Genomic DNA, 13,653 nt, shown 5'->3' on the forward strand with positions numbered 1-13,653 from the left:
ACACAATTTTTAAAGGGACAGATTGGCGCAATTACCACACAACAATTGCGGCAGAATCTTCTCACTTTTGGGGTCCCATTGAAGGATAATGGCACCCAAATAAGAGTTGCCATTCTGGCTGCAGTTGCAAATTGCGAAGTGTGAATGGGGCCTTAGAGATGCCTGGATGTTGTAAACACACAGTCATTGTTCCCCAAACACAAAGATGTATTAATTAAAATACAAAAATAAATAAGTAAATATACGTTTCCTTTTTTTGCCTTTTGAATATTTTTAATAGGAAAAATATACTACAAATATTTTTTTTGTAAAATAGACATTAACTTTAGCATGTGCAAGACATGCCTTAAAAACTAGCAGTTCTTGTATGAACATCAAGAATGATGTAAAGAATGACCTTTAGACCAAAGTACAGTTTGCTGTAATGGAGAATAGATTTGACTGTTACTGCAAACCTTTAGATAGTTTAAGTACTGTATATGTGAACCCTCACCTTGCAAAACAACCTATTCTGTTTAAAATAGAAATGAAAGGCAATATATTTATGTATACATACAGTATGAACACATTAATACATTTTTCTCTTTTATTAAGTGATCACATAACCTCTCTTCTCAGCTGCATAAGGAGCTCAGAGAACTGGGCTGGGGGGGGGGGGGGGGGCGACTGCAGAACACTGGTCTTCCCATGCGTGTCAGCAGAAGCCTGATCATTGGAGCAAAGCAATCTGAGTTCTCAGAATAGCATAGCATATAGAACTGACCATGCTGTGCTCTCATGCTTAGTGTGGTCAGTTTTTAATAGGAAAGCAAAGGGACTGTCAGGAACACCTGGAATATCATACAAAGGAAGCAATACAAAGAACAGGATATTTTTTCATACAAGTACATGGTACAGCAGACACATATCAGAAATGTGAAATATTGTGTTTAAATACAGCTTGCATAAATGTTTACATAATAGGACAATTATTTTGGTTTATTGTATTCTTCTAAAACTAAATGTAGGTTATTTATTTTCTACAGGCAAAACATGTTCTCGCCCTAATCCTCAAAATGCATATATCGATGATTTGTCAAGTTACCATTTTCCAATAACTCCGGGTTATTATAGTTGGTTTTATTATAACTGTTATTCTGGGTTTCTATCCGACAAGAAATATCACTATGGAACAACATCTTGTACAAAAACTGGATGGAATCCTGAGCCAAAGTGTTATAGTAAGTAAACTCTAATACTAATGCAGACATTGTATGTTTTTCATCAGTGCAGTCAGACATTATATTAACAGGCTTCACCTTTTGAAAATGTTTGTAGTGGTGATGTAGTTAGGTGCCCCATTAAGGTTGTGTTACTGGGAGAAATAATGTTATGGGCCATGCTGAAATCATTTTGAGGATCTCAGAGCAGTCGTCGATGTCATCCCTGTGTATGGAAATCTCTCTGGCGATGGTTTTGTAACTCTGTCTAAAGAAACCATACTCCTGCATGACCAACAGAATGATGGCAGTGAGCAGTGGCGGCAGGTGCTGGAAATTCTTTTTTTTTTAATGAGGGGGAGGGGGGGGTGGCAAACTAACCTGCCCCCCCCCCCCCCACTCACAGTGCCACCCCAATGCTCACACCAAATAATTTTGATTTCCTGTCAGAATTGCATGTGCTCCTTACCGGGACTTTTATGAGTATTATACTTGCTTTTTAAGTTTTATTATGTCTGAATAAACAATACTGCACTACAGGTGGTCTGGTGCTTTTCTCCTCCCCTCCCTGCATTCTGTTATCTAGTACTGCCTGTGGACTCCCTGCAGCTGATATTCTTGTCTTACTATGCCTTGTTCTTCACGGCATATCTATGTACAGCTGGCCATCTTAGCAAGAAAGGCCTTCTTTACTTATCTCAGAGCTGCCTCCCTGGGAGCTGATGGAGAAATAATTGGGCAATAGCGAGGAAGTTTCAGAAAGCAAAGATCCACAGAATGAATGAAACAGAAGCAGGAAGATGCTTGTCTGCAGGTCCTCAGGTACAGATTTCTCTCCAGCAAGGAGAACAGGCAGCAGCACAGTGAGGACATCAAGTCTCAATCCAAACCTCATGAAACTAGCAGTTAGAGGCTCAGTGCCATACTCACATTGCAGACATACAGCTATAAGGCTTTATATATAGGATGTATACTGCTATTTTAAGGAGGGATTCAAGACAAAGGGTACATTTTCAGGATACTACTTGGCCACAAATAACTTTTCTTGGTCATACAGTACAGGACACAAAATGTTTGGGCTGAGTATAGACCAGGGTTTCCAAACGTCTGTAAATTCACAGTTTGTAAAAACTGTCCACTTTTTGCTGCCTCCTGAGCCAATGAGAAGGCACTGTAAACCGTCCTCCTCCTCGGCCTGGCACATTTGACTTGGAGCAGGAGGTGTCGGATGCAGTCAGCCAGAGGGACAGAAGAGGACACAGAACATGCATTGGAGGATCGAGATCAAGGACTTTTTTCATTGATTTTTATCTTTATTTTTCCATTAGTTTGACTTGTTTCATTTATATGATTTAAATTTGTTCACCTCACATTATTATTTGGCTTACACCACATGACACGGATATTGATTGTTAAAGAGGCAGTGCACTTTATTTATGCTTGTACTGTATGTACATTGTAGATTTTGCCAGTATCCCGTGCTGGGACTTTACTGCAAGATACTGTATATTGTCAACTTGTTCCTTTTGGTGTCTGCTCCTTGTACATCTGCCACTCAACACAGCTAAAAGAAACATCTACTAATATTTACATACTATACAAATATGAACAACAGCCGTGTGGGGAATTCCTAGCATGGAACATAGTGCATCATTCAGAGCGATCTTAGGTGAAGGTCTGCTAACATTATACCCCTCAATCAGACTGGATACCTGCAGACCTCAATCTGCTGGATACCTCTCCCTGGAATTCCAGAAGTACAAATTGACTCGCACACAAGATGAAATCAAAATGTACTTGTTTATTATGGCCAATCGGCCATTGTTTTAAAAGGAATAAAAGAGGATGGGTTACAATACATTCAGGACTTGATTACAGAAAAATAGAATAACAATTCTAATAGGTGTTTTTCTCCATATAATGTGCAATCTCATCATATTTTCTGTGAGAGGCATATGTCAAAATGTCAAGGGAGTCCCGGAGTAAGGAGAAGAAAGGGATGGACGGAGGGGTGGCATGACAATGTGGACAGCCTCATTCATGCATTAGTATAGGAAGTTGTCCCCTTTAAGGAAAGGGGGGTGGTCAGAGCAGGGAGGCACGCGTGGTTAGGAAGAGCAGGAGAGGGTGAAGTGGTGTCAGTCTGTGAGCGGTGGAGAGAGAGATTCACACGCTCTCCATATCAGAGACAGCAATGGCAGCAATAAACCAAGTGATAGCCCAGCTAAGAGCGGCTGCAGCTTCACAAGGAACGGGCTGGCTGCAGGCACGGGTGGCGGCCATAATCGTGGAATGGAGAGCGTGGTCGGTGGTCCAGGCCGCCGGATCGCTTAAGCCCTGACACCTCTCCTGGTGGTCAGAGGCAACAGGGGCCAGTCAGAGACCTTCCACCCCCCCATCACACAGCACCCCCAGGGATCTGGGAGTGGAGACAGCAGGAGGACACAGTGCAGAGGCAGGAGTTCAACGGTAGAGGAGCCCAGCACATCACATGGCTCCGCCACCCCCTGCTCATTGCAGATGCCAGGAGCATGCAGCCAGGGCTACACGAGAGGGACAGAGCAGCCAGTCGGCCCAGCGAGGGAGAGCCGTGCCTCAGGATGCTGGCCAGGCTGCCGGGGCGGCTAGCAGACCCGTGGTGACCAGAGGGAGGACCATGCAGAGCACTGTGACAGTCGTGGGCGATGGCGGAGGATGAGCAACAGATACCCGGGCCAGGGGACGGATCAGAAGTCCAGCGATGCGAGCGGGTCTGGCGTGTCAGGACGGAGAGAAGGAAGGGAATAGCAACGCAGACCCTCGGCAACCAGAGCAGGACCATCTGGGGTGCAGTCAGTGGTCGTTTGGCCGGATGAGTGCAGCGACAAATTGGAAGGTGAACTGTCCGGGTTGGAAGGGGACGAGGACCAGGGACATCCGTCAGTGGGGGATTCCGGAATGGCGGCTGGTGGGCCCAGTCCGGGGCAGCCCGGTGAGTGTATTTCTTCTTTATCTGTCTCTCCTTTACTAAAAGATTTGTTGGGTCAGGGTAGTAAGCAGGGGTCCCCGGTAATGGAAGGGGGGCAGGAGGTGACAGGCCCCTCACGGAACAGCCTAGGGACATGGGACACAATACTTACAGGGCAGGCCTTCAGGATCTACTGACGGGCTTGTGTGACTTAGTGCAGCGCTTTGAGCCAGGCACAGGGTCCAGTTTGTCGCTGGCGCAGGTGTGGGCCCCGCCACAAGGTAAGGCTCGGGCTGCAATGGTCACACCACTGTCAACAGTCACGGCCAGGGTTGTAGGAGATTCACTTGTTATGGTGGTGGGTGGAGTTACAGAGGTAGTCGTGTCTCCTGAAGTACCGGTCAACGTTCCGGCTCCGGACAGCCAGGAAAAGGCAGGAGAGAAACAGATTCAGTTAGGTTGGTGGACTCCGCAAAAAGCGAGGTTTGTCTGTTTTGAGGGCCCCCAGGGTGCCCATCTTAAAACTGACATAAAAGAAAAAATTTGGAAAGGGGAGTATGTGGAGATCTTCACATTATTGCCGCTGGAGAAATTCAATCTGGATAGCTTGAAGCCTGAGGAAAGCAAGAAGGAGGATGAGGAAAAATGCAGATATCGGTTAATTCCTCAACTTTTTCAAACTGGTGGCAAGCGTTCGCCATCTTGGCAAGTGTGGGTGGAAAGAATGCTTCCTTTCCTCAGTAGGTACCCCAACCAGAAGGCAGCACAGTTATTAGAATCGGGATTCGCTAGGGGTTTCAAAATACCATGCTCTTTGGCAACCGTCTCACCCATAGCAAAGAACTTACATTTGGCCCTGCTGCATCAGTCAGTGGTCTTGGAAAAACTCGGGAAGGAGGTCAAGCTGGGGCGCATGTCTGGCCCTTTTAGTACAATTCCTCTTCCAGATCTGGTGGTCTCTCCATTGGGTGTAGTTCCCAAAAAAGAGCCAAACAAGTTCAGATTGATTCACTAAGGGTGGGTCGGTCAATAATTAGATTGCTCATGAGGCGTGTGCAGTGATGTACACTTTTGATGCAGCGGTATCATGGGTTCGACGTTATGGGCAAGGGTCACTGATAGCGAAAGTGGATATCGATTCGGCCTTTCGGCTTTTACTGGTTCATCCAGTTTTCGACTGCTAGCATGCACATGGAATGGGGCATACTACGCAAGTTGCAGTTGTGACAGTTACAATCTTTATTGGGAAAGTTAAATTTTGCTTGCCGAATAATTCCCATGGGTAGGGTTTTTTGTCGCCAGCTGTCTGCAGCAACCGCTGGAGTCAAGGCGCCGACGCATTTTGTGGGTCTCAACAGGGAACACAGAGAAGACTTGCGGGTGTGGCATGAATTCCTGGAGTTGTTCAATGCGCACACTCTATGGATGTCTGGACCCATCAGCAATTGTAAATAGGAGTTTTTCACGGATGCTGCGGGCTCCACAGGCTATGGGGCCGTTTTTCGGGAAAAATGGAGCGCAGCACGGTGGCCTCCAGCGTGGAGGGAGGCTGGTTTCTTGAAGAACCTAGTCCGCCTGGAACTGTTTCCGATTGTAGTAGCATTGGAAATATGGGGGGAATCCTTCCGCAACTTGAAAGTGCTTCTCAATTGTGCAACCTTTGGGTCGTCCAGGTGGTTAACCGCTTGTCGGCGACGTCCATGCCAGTGGTCAGGTTGCTGCGCCATTTGGTACTGCGCTGTTTGCAATTGAATGCCTTCATTTACACTGTACACTTACTGGGGGTTGACAACACTGTGGCTGACGCTTTGTCTCATTTTCAGTGGGACAGGTCCCGGGAGTTGGCACCTGACGAGGAGCAGCTCGGGGTCACCTGTCCTGACTGGATGTGAGACATTGCCTTGAAAACGCAACACTGTGGGTTCAACGCTCCATGAGTACGTCTGCTTGGAATGCCTACTCGAAGGTATGGCAGGAATGGTTGGCATGCTTGCATAGGCTTGAGATTGCCCCCGATGGTCAAGAGGTGAACCACGCAGTCCTTTATTTTATTAACATGGGACTAGAGAAGGGTATCTCGGCAGCTGTCATTGATTGTAAATTGGCAGGTTTGGCCTTTCTTTTCAAGTTGCAAGGGCAACAGGATTATATGAAAGATTTCTGTGTGAAACAAGCAGTAAAGGGGTACAGGAGGGCGCATAAGAAGAGGGAAGGGCAACGCCCAGTTTCGTTTGACATGTTACAAGTTTTATTTTCGTGTTTAGGCAGGGTTTGCAGCTTAGAGTATGAATGTACTCTTTTCCGTGCGGCCTTCGCATTGGCTTTCGTTGGGGCGTTACGGATAAGCGAGCTAGTCAGCCCTTCAAAACGGGAAAAAGGGAGGCTGCTGGTACATGAGGTCGATTATTTGGGGGACTCGGTTGCACTGTGGGTACGACGTTCAAAAACGGATCAGACCAGTAAGGGCATGCAACTTGAAGTTTTCTGAATCCCAGAGTCACCCATTTGTCCGGTAAGAGTGGTGGAGTCTTTCCGGGACATGCGTCCTGAGTTTGAAGGCTCGTTTCTTATACATAGGAACGGGTCATCCTTGTCAAGGTTCCAGTTCATTGCCGTATTTAGAAAGTGTTTGACTGTGGCCGGCCACGACCCAAAAAGTTACGCTTCCCATTCTTTCCGCATGGGGCGGCCACGGAGGCCTCTAGGGCGGGTCTTAGTTATGAAGCAGTCAAGCGCATCGGGCGGTGGGACTCGGAGAGATTTAAGCTTTATATTAGCCCACATTTGATTCAGAATTAGGTCTAACATGGTTTTTTCGGGCTGTCATTATATTGCAGTTTCGTGGGGGGAGCTTATTGTTTTGTGTTGTCATTTTCTTGTTTACAGAGGGAGAGGTTGGCCTAGAGTGGATCATAGGTCACTCCTATGTATACTGGGGGCCAGACGAGCTGATGTTCGGCCAAACGGTAGGCAGTTGGGCATCCCCAGACAGGAAGCTCAGGTCCGATGGATCGGGGTTCCGGGTATGCTGTGGAACAGGGTACTTACAGAGGTACACAGGTTCTCCCGTTTTTAGACAGGGCACCAGACATTTTGGTGCTACATGTGGAGGGGAATAACATGGGAGCCAGGTCTATGAGGGATCTCATATGGGACGTAAAATAAGATTTTTTACGTTTGGCTTTTCCCGGGATGATCATAGTTTGGTCAGATAGGGTGGGCAGGGCGTCCTGACGATGGGCTTGGTCAGCAAAAAAGGTGAACAGGGCCCGTGTAAAAGTCAACAAGGAAGTGGGCAGGTTCATAATCAGGAATGGAGGAGTGGCCATATGTCACCGGTAGCTGGAGGTGGATACTTGGAGGTATCCTAGGAGTGACGGGGTAGACCTTAATGACGTGTGAACCGACCTTTGGGCGCTGGGTTTGCAGGAAGGCATACAGCGAGCTTGAAGGTGTGGAGGTGCACGCAGTGGCAGTGTTGGGTCTTTGGAGGAGGAGAAAATGGCTGTTATATACATATAACATGTTTGGGACCCATCTGTGGTATGGGGTTCTCAGGTACCTACCGATTAACGAGGGGTTAACCAGGAAGGGTTAAAAGGTAGGACACTGCGAATGGTTGAGTACCGTCTCGGAGTCAGGGACTTGCGACTGGAGGCCTAAAGTTTAAAAGAGTTGGTCGCATTGACCAGGTTGTGTGTCGTTGCCCTCGAAGACCCCAAAAAAGGATATATTTTAAAAGTCGGTTAACGGTTATTTAAAAGCTATTTAAAAGTTATTTATTATATTTATGATAATTGTTAATAAAAGGCCGTCAGACTATTTACTCCAAAAACCTTGTCATGTCACTTGTGGTGGATTTGAGAGGTTTTAGAGTATGTATAACAGGTTGGTAAGAGACACTGGGTTATGTCCTGCATATGTCATGGCAAAGTGTTCCAGAACAATACAATCATTACAGCCATTCTAATCTTATTAGTCAAAACATATCTAACAAGAAAACACATTCTAAGTCAATCTCGGATAATAGGAATATAATAAATAACATGGAATTTTACAGAACAGACAGTAGAAATGAACCCTTCATGCATTTTGGCACATTTGTAGTGCGTTTTGTTGCGTGACAAAACACGCATCTGCTAACCGTGATTGGGGTGCCATTAACAATTAGGCTTCATTTACATCTGCGTGCAACCCACACCAAAAACACATGCTTTGCCACGCATTTAAGAAATGGATTGCAAACGCACATCACGCTTGTATCGCCACACGCTACGTGTTTCTGAAATGTGTACAAAGTGTGCATTTTTTGTGCGGGTTGTCACGCATTTGGAAACGCACAGATGCAAACTTAATGCAAGCGTGACACCTGTTGCTGTGCTTTTTCGAAACACTCGGCAAAGTGTGCTTTTTCTTGTGGGTTTGCATATGTTCAAAAAGGTGCAGATGCAAACAAATGGTAACTGGGACACGCGTTTTTGAACCATATGGCAAAGCGAGCATTTTAAAAAAACAGGGCAAAATGCATGTTTTCTGTGCGGGTTGCCGCATGTTTGGAAACATGGAGATGCAAACGCGGCTTAAATGACAACCAGGGGCGGACTGATAACTCATGGGGCCCCCGGGCAATAGGAGATTATGGGGCCCCCAGGCAATCAGAGATTATGGGGCCACACAGTATACACACACACAGTATACAATCACACAGTATACACATACATGTACACACAGTATACACAGACAGATGTAAAAAAAACACAGATTTATACATACTGTCCCTTGTTTTAGTGAGGCTGGCAACCCTGATGGGGCCCCCTAGTGGCCCAGGGCCCTCGGGCAGTGCCCGAGTGGCTAAATGGTCAGTCCACCCCTGATGACAACTCAAGTGTGACATGCATTTTTGCGCCTTTTCAGAATGCACAGCAAAGTGCATATTTTCTGTGTGAGTTGCCGAGTGTTCTGAAATGCACAGATGTGCATGCAGCCTAAACAATGCAACCCCGATGCATGTTTTTTGAAAGACGCAGCAAAGCACATGTTTTCTGTGTGAGTTGTGCTTTCAGAAATATGCAGCTGCGAATGCATGTGAATGCTTGTGTTACCATTTAGGCAGCGTTTGCATCTACACGTTTCTGAAAGCAAAACTTGCACAATATCGCTTTGCTGTGCGTTTTGAAAAGCAGAAAGCATGTGTTTTCCATGCAGGTTGCCTCACATTCGGAAATGTGTAGATGCTAATGTAGCCTAAATGGTAACGCAAGTGTGACGCACATTCTCACGCATTTTCAAAAGCACATGGCAAGCGTACATTTTCTTTTGGGTTTCCATGCGTTCCGAAATGTGCAGATGAGAACACAAGTGTGATGCACATTGCTGCATGTTTTTGAAATGCATGGCAAAGTGTGTGTTTTCTTGAGGGTTGTCGTGTGTTTGAAAAAGCGCACATGCAAATAAATGATAAAACAAGCACGATGCGTGCTGCCACACGTTTTCAAAACGTAAGGCAAATCATGCATTTTCTGTGCAGGTTACCGCATGTTTACAAAAGCGCAGAGATGCAAATGCAGTGTAATTGGCAACACAAGCGTGATGCACATTTCTGGGCATTTTTTAAATGCACAACAAAGGCCGTGTTAGTGTGAGTTGCCACACATTCTGAAATGCACAGATGTGAATGCAGCCTAAATGGCAATGCGAAGTCCACACGTATTTCCATGTGTTTTTGAAACGCGCAACAAATCGCACAATTTCTGTGCAAGTTGTGCTTTTAGAAACACACAAACGCGGGCTCTGAGTTTCAGAAAGCACACGTTTCATGTCGGTTGCCACATGTTTGAAAATGCACAGATGCTAATTTTGCCTAAATGGTAATATAAGCATGGCACACATTGCCACGCATTTTCAAAACACATGGCAAAGCATGCATTTTCTTTCTAGTTGCCATTCGTTCAGAAATGCGCAGACGAGAATGCAGCCTAAATGGCCGCATGTTTTTCAAATGCATTTTCTTGTGGGTTGTCGTGTGTTCCAAAATGCACAGATGCAACTAATGCTCATGCAAGCATGATGCGTGTTTCCACATATTTTCAAAATGCACGGTAAAGCATGCGTTATCTTGCCATGCAGTCAGAAAGGCGCAGATGCAAATGAATGGTAATGCAAGAGGGATTTGCGGTTTTTGAAACGCGCTGCAAATCGCATGTTTTTAAAAAGCAGGCAAAGCATGCATTTTCTGTGTGGGTTGCTGCACATTTGTAAATGCACAGATGAAAACGTAGCCTAAATGGCAACTCAAGTGAAATCCGCATTTTTGTGTGTCTTTTCTAAATGCACAGCAAAGCGTGCGTTTTCTGTGCCAGTTACCGCTCATTCTGAAACACGCAGATGTGGACGTAGCCTAAATAGCAACATAAGTGCAACGCGCATTTCCATGTGTCCACAGCTCACATTTTCTGTATGAGTTGCCGGGCATTCTGAAACACGCAGATGGGAATGCAGCCTAAATGGCAAGGCAAGCGTGACACATGTTTTTCCACATTTTCGAAACTCACAGCAAAGCGCTCGTCTTGCGTGCAAGTTGCGCTTTCAGACAGTGGCGTAACTAAAACCTTCAGGGCCCCGATGCAAGAAATCATGAAGGGCCCCCTGACCCCTGGACAGGGCTTTTCCTAGGGGGATGTCTAAGAGGAGGAGCCGCGAGAGCCGCCGAGGGACCCCAGAAGTCGGTGTTCGGGGCCACTCTGTGCAAAACTAACTGCACAATGAAGGTATGACATGTTTGTTATTTAAAAAAAAAAACCTTTACAATCACTTTAAGGGGTTAAAACAGGTGGTCAGGAGGCAACATATTGCCTCTTTTCCGGCTGTCAAATGCCATTGAAAAGTGATCTGAGCATGGATCGCTTTTCAGAGGAACAGCATTTTGTTGCTGGTACTTTGAACGAGCAAGAAAAAAAAAATCAGTCCTGATTGTACACATATAGGGTGTCAGGATTAAACGTGCATACATAAAATGTGCATACATACATCTAAACAGTGGTGGCTGGTGCTCAAAATTTTTTGGGGGCGCAAGCATTTTTTGAAAAAAAAATCATCAAATGCAGCCACTGTGCCATTAATTGCAGCCACTGTGCCACTTAAATGCTGCCAGTGTGCCATCAAACGCAGCCACTGTGCCAAACGCTGCCACTGTGCCCATCAAACGCAGCCAGTGTGCCCATCAAACGCTGCCAGTGTGCCCATCAAACTCTGCCACTGTGCCCATCAAACGCTGCCAGTGTGCCCATCAAACGCTGCCACTGTGCCCATCAATTGCTGCCACTGTGCCCATCAAATGCTGCCACTGTGCCACTTAAATGCTGCCACTGTGCCATCAAACGCACCACTGTGCCATCAATTGCAGCCACTGTGCCAAACGCTGCCACTATGCCCATCAAACGCTGCCACTATGCCCATCAAACGCTGCCAGTGTGCCCATCAAACGCTGCCAGTGTGCCCATTAAATGCTGCCAGTGTGCCCATCAAATGCTGCCACTGTGCCATCAAACGCTGCCACTGTGCCCATTAAATGCTGCCAGTGTTCCATCAAACGCAGCCAGTGTGCCCAACAAATTCTGCCCGTGTGCCCATCAAATGCTGCCAGTGTGCCCATTAAATGCTGCCAATGTGCCCTTGAATGCCCCCAGTGTGCCCCCCGACCGCTCATCGGCACTTACCCTGTCTTGGAGGGGCAGCGGGTGACTGCGACGAGTGGGGTCCTCCATGTGTCCCCTGCTGTCCACATCTCCCGTCCTCTCCTCCTGATAGGCGCCCAATAGTGGCGCCTGTCGTTTCAGCCAATCAGGTGATGGGTAACAGACCCGAGCACCTGATTGGTGGAGAGGCAGTTTAGTGTTAGGAAAGCGAATAGTCATTCGCTTTTCTAACACAGCTGAGTGGCCTGTGAGGTCACCTTTTTTGATGCCTATTAGAGCCTATGACTCCAATCTGGTGCTTCAAAAACACCCCCCGCCGCTGAAATTCAGGTTCCCTGCGCCCAAAAAGGAGCTGGGCGCCTGAATAGGGGGTGGCAGCGGCGGCCATAGATAGGTTCATGCAATGCATGAATCTATCTATTGGTGATAGAGTGGTGGCTGGAGAGAGGGGGCGGCGCCCGTGCGCCCTTAATGCATGGGCCACCACTGCATCTAAAAACACACCATAGCTGCCAACTGTCCCGGATTTCCCGGTACATTCCCGGGACTTGGACTTCATTCCCGGATTTGTGGTGTCCCGGGAAATGTCCCGAAAAATCCGCCGCCGCCGCTAGAGGTCGTTGGACATTGTCTCCGCCGGCCGCCATTTTGTGGAAGTTCAGGAAGACGGCTGGGGGGCGCTAGACGAAGCTTCTGCGTCGCCGCCCACCCCCTGCCCCGCTCCGCCTCGGCCCGCCCCGCTCCGCCTCGGCCCGCCTACCCCCCGCCCCGCTGCCAGTCTGATATGGAAAGGGGCGGGGGTTCTAGGTGGGGGGGAGCGCGCGCACCGCTGTGGGACACCTGATGTGAGTGGGGGGGCACTGGGGGCACCTGATGTGAGTGGGGGGGCACTGGGGACACCTGATGTGAGTGGGGGGGCACTGGGGACACCTGATGTGAGGGGGGGCACTGGGGACACCTGATGTGAGGGGGGGGCACTGGGGACACCTGATGTGAGGGAGGGGCACTGGGGACACCTGATGTGGGGGGGGCACTGGGGACACCTGATGTGGGGGGGGCACTGGGGACACCTGATGTGAGTGGGGGGGCACTGGGGACTCCTGATGTGAGTGGGGGGGGCACTGGGGACACCTGATGTGAGGGGGGGCACTGGGGACACCTGATGTGAGGGGGGGGCACTGGGGACACCTGATGTGAGGGGGGGCACTGGGGACTCCTAATGTGAGGGGGAGCTCCGCCGGGGACACCTGATGTGAGGGGGAGCTTCGCCGGGAACACCTGATGTGAGGGGGAGCTCCACCGGGGACTCCTGATTGTGAGGGGGGCACTGGGGACTCCTAATGTGAGGGGGAGCTCCGCCGGGGACACCTGATGTGAGGGGGAGCTCCGCCGGGGACACCTGATGTGGGGGGGAGCTCCACCGGGGACTCCTGATTGTGAGGGGGGGCACTGGGGACTCCTAATGTGAGGGGGAGCTCCGCCGGGGACACCTGATGTGAGGGGGAGCTCCGCCGGGGACACCTGATGTGAGGGGGAGCTCCACTGGGGACACCTGATGTGAGGGGGGCACTGGGGGCTCCTAATGTGAGGGGGAGCTCCGCCGGGGACACCTGATGTGAGGGGGAGCTCTGCCGGGGACACCTGATGTGAGGGGGAGCTCCGCCGGGGACACCTGATGTGAGGGGGAGCTCCGCCGGGGACACCTGATGTGAGGGGGAGCTCCACCGGGGACTCCTGATTGTGAGGGGGGGCTCCGCCGGGGACTCCTGATGTGAGGGGGGGCTCCGCCGGGGACTCCTGATGTGAGGGGGGG

At 48.7% G+C, this 13,653-nt stretch overlaps 1 protein-coding gene across 4 annotated transcripts in view; it reads left to right on the forward strand.

Annotated features, from left to right (window-relative positions):
- Positions 1-13,653, forward strand: part of LOC141103383 (coagulation factor XIII B chain-like) — a 1,101,294-nt gene that overhangs the window by 312,795 nt on the left and 774,846 nt on the right. For 3 of the 4 annotated variants that reach the window (XM_073592898.1, XM_073592899.1, XM_073592900.1), the window contains one exon: positions 1,026-1,220. The exons of the other annotated variant lie outside the window; for it this stretch is intronic. In XM_073592898.1, coding sequence (XP_073448999.1) covers positions 1,026-1,220 — 195 coding nt within the window. The remainder of the gene's footprint in view (positions 1-1,025; positions 1,221-13,653) is intronic. 4 annotated transcript variants of the gene reach the window in all.

Source organism: Aquarana catesbeiana, linkage group LG07 (genome assembly GCF_042186555.1).
Source record: "Aquarana catesbeiana isolate 2022-GZ linkage group LG07, ASM4218655v1, whole genome shotgun sequence".
NCBI lineage: Eukaryota > Metazoa > Chordata > Amphibia > Anura > Ranidae > Aquarana > Aquarana catesbeiana.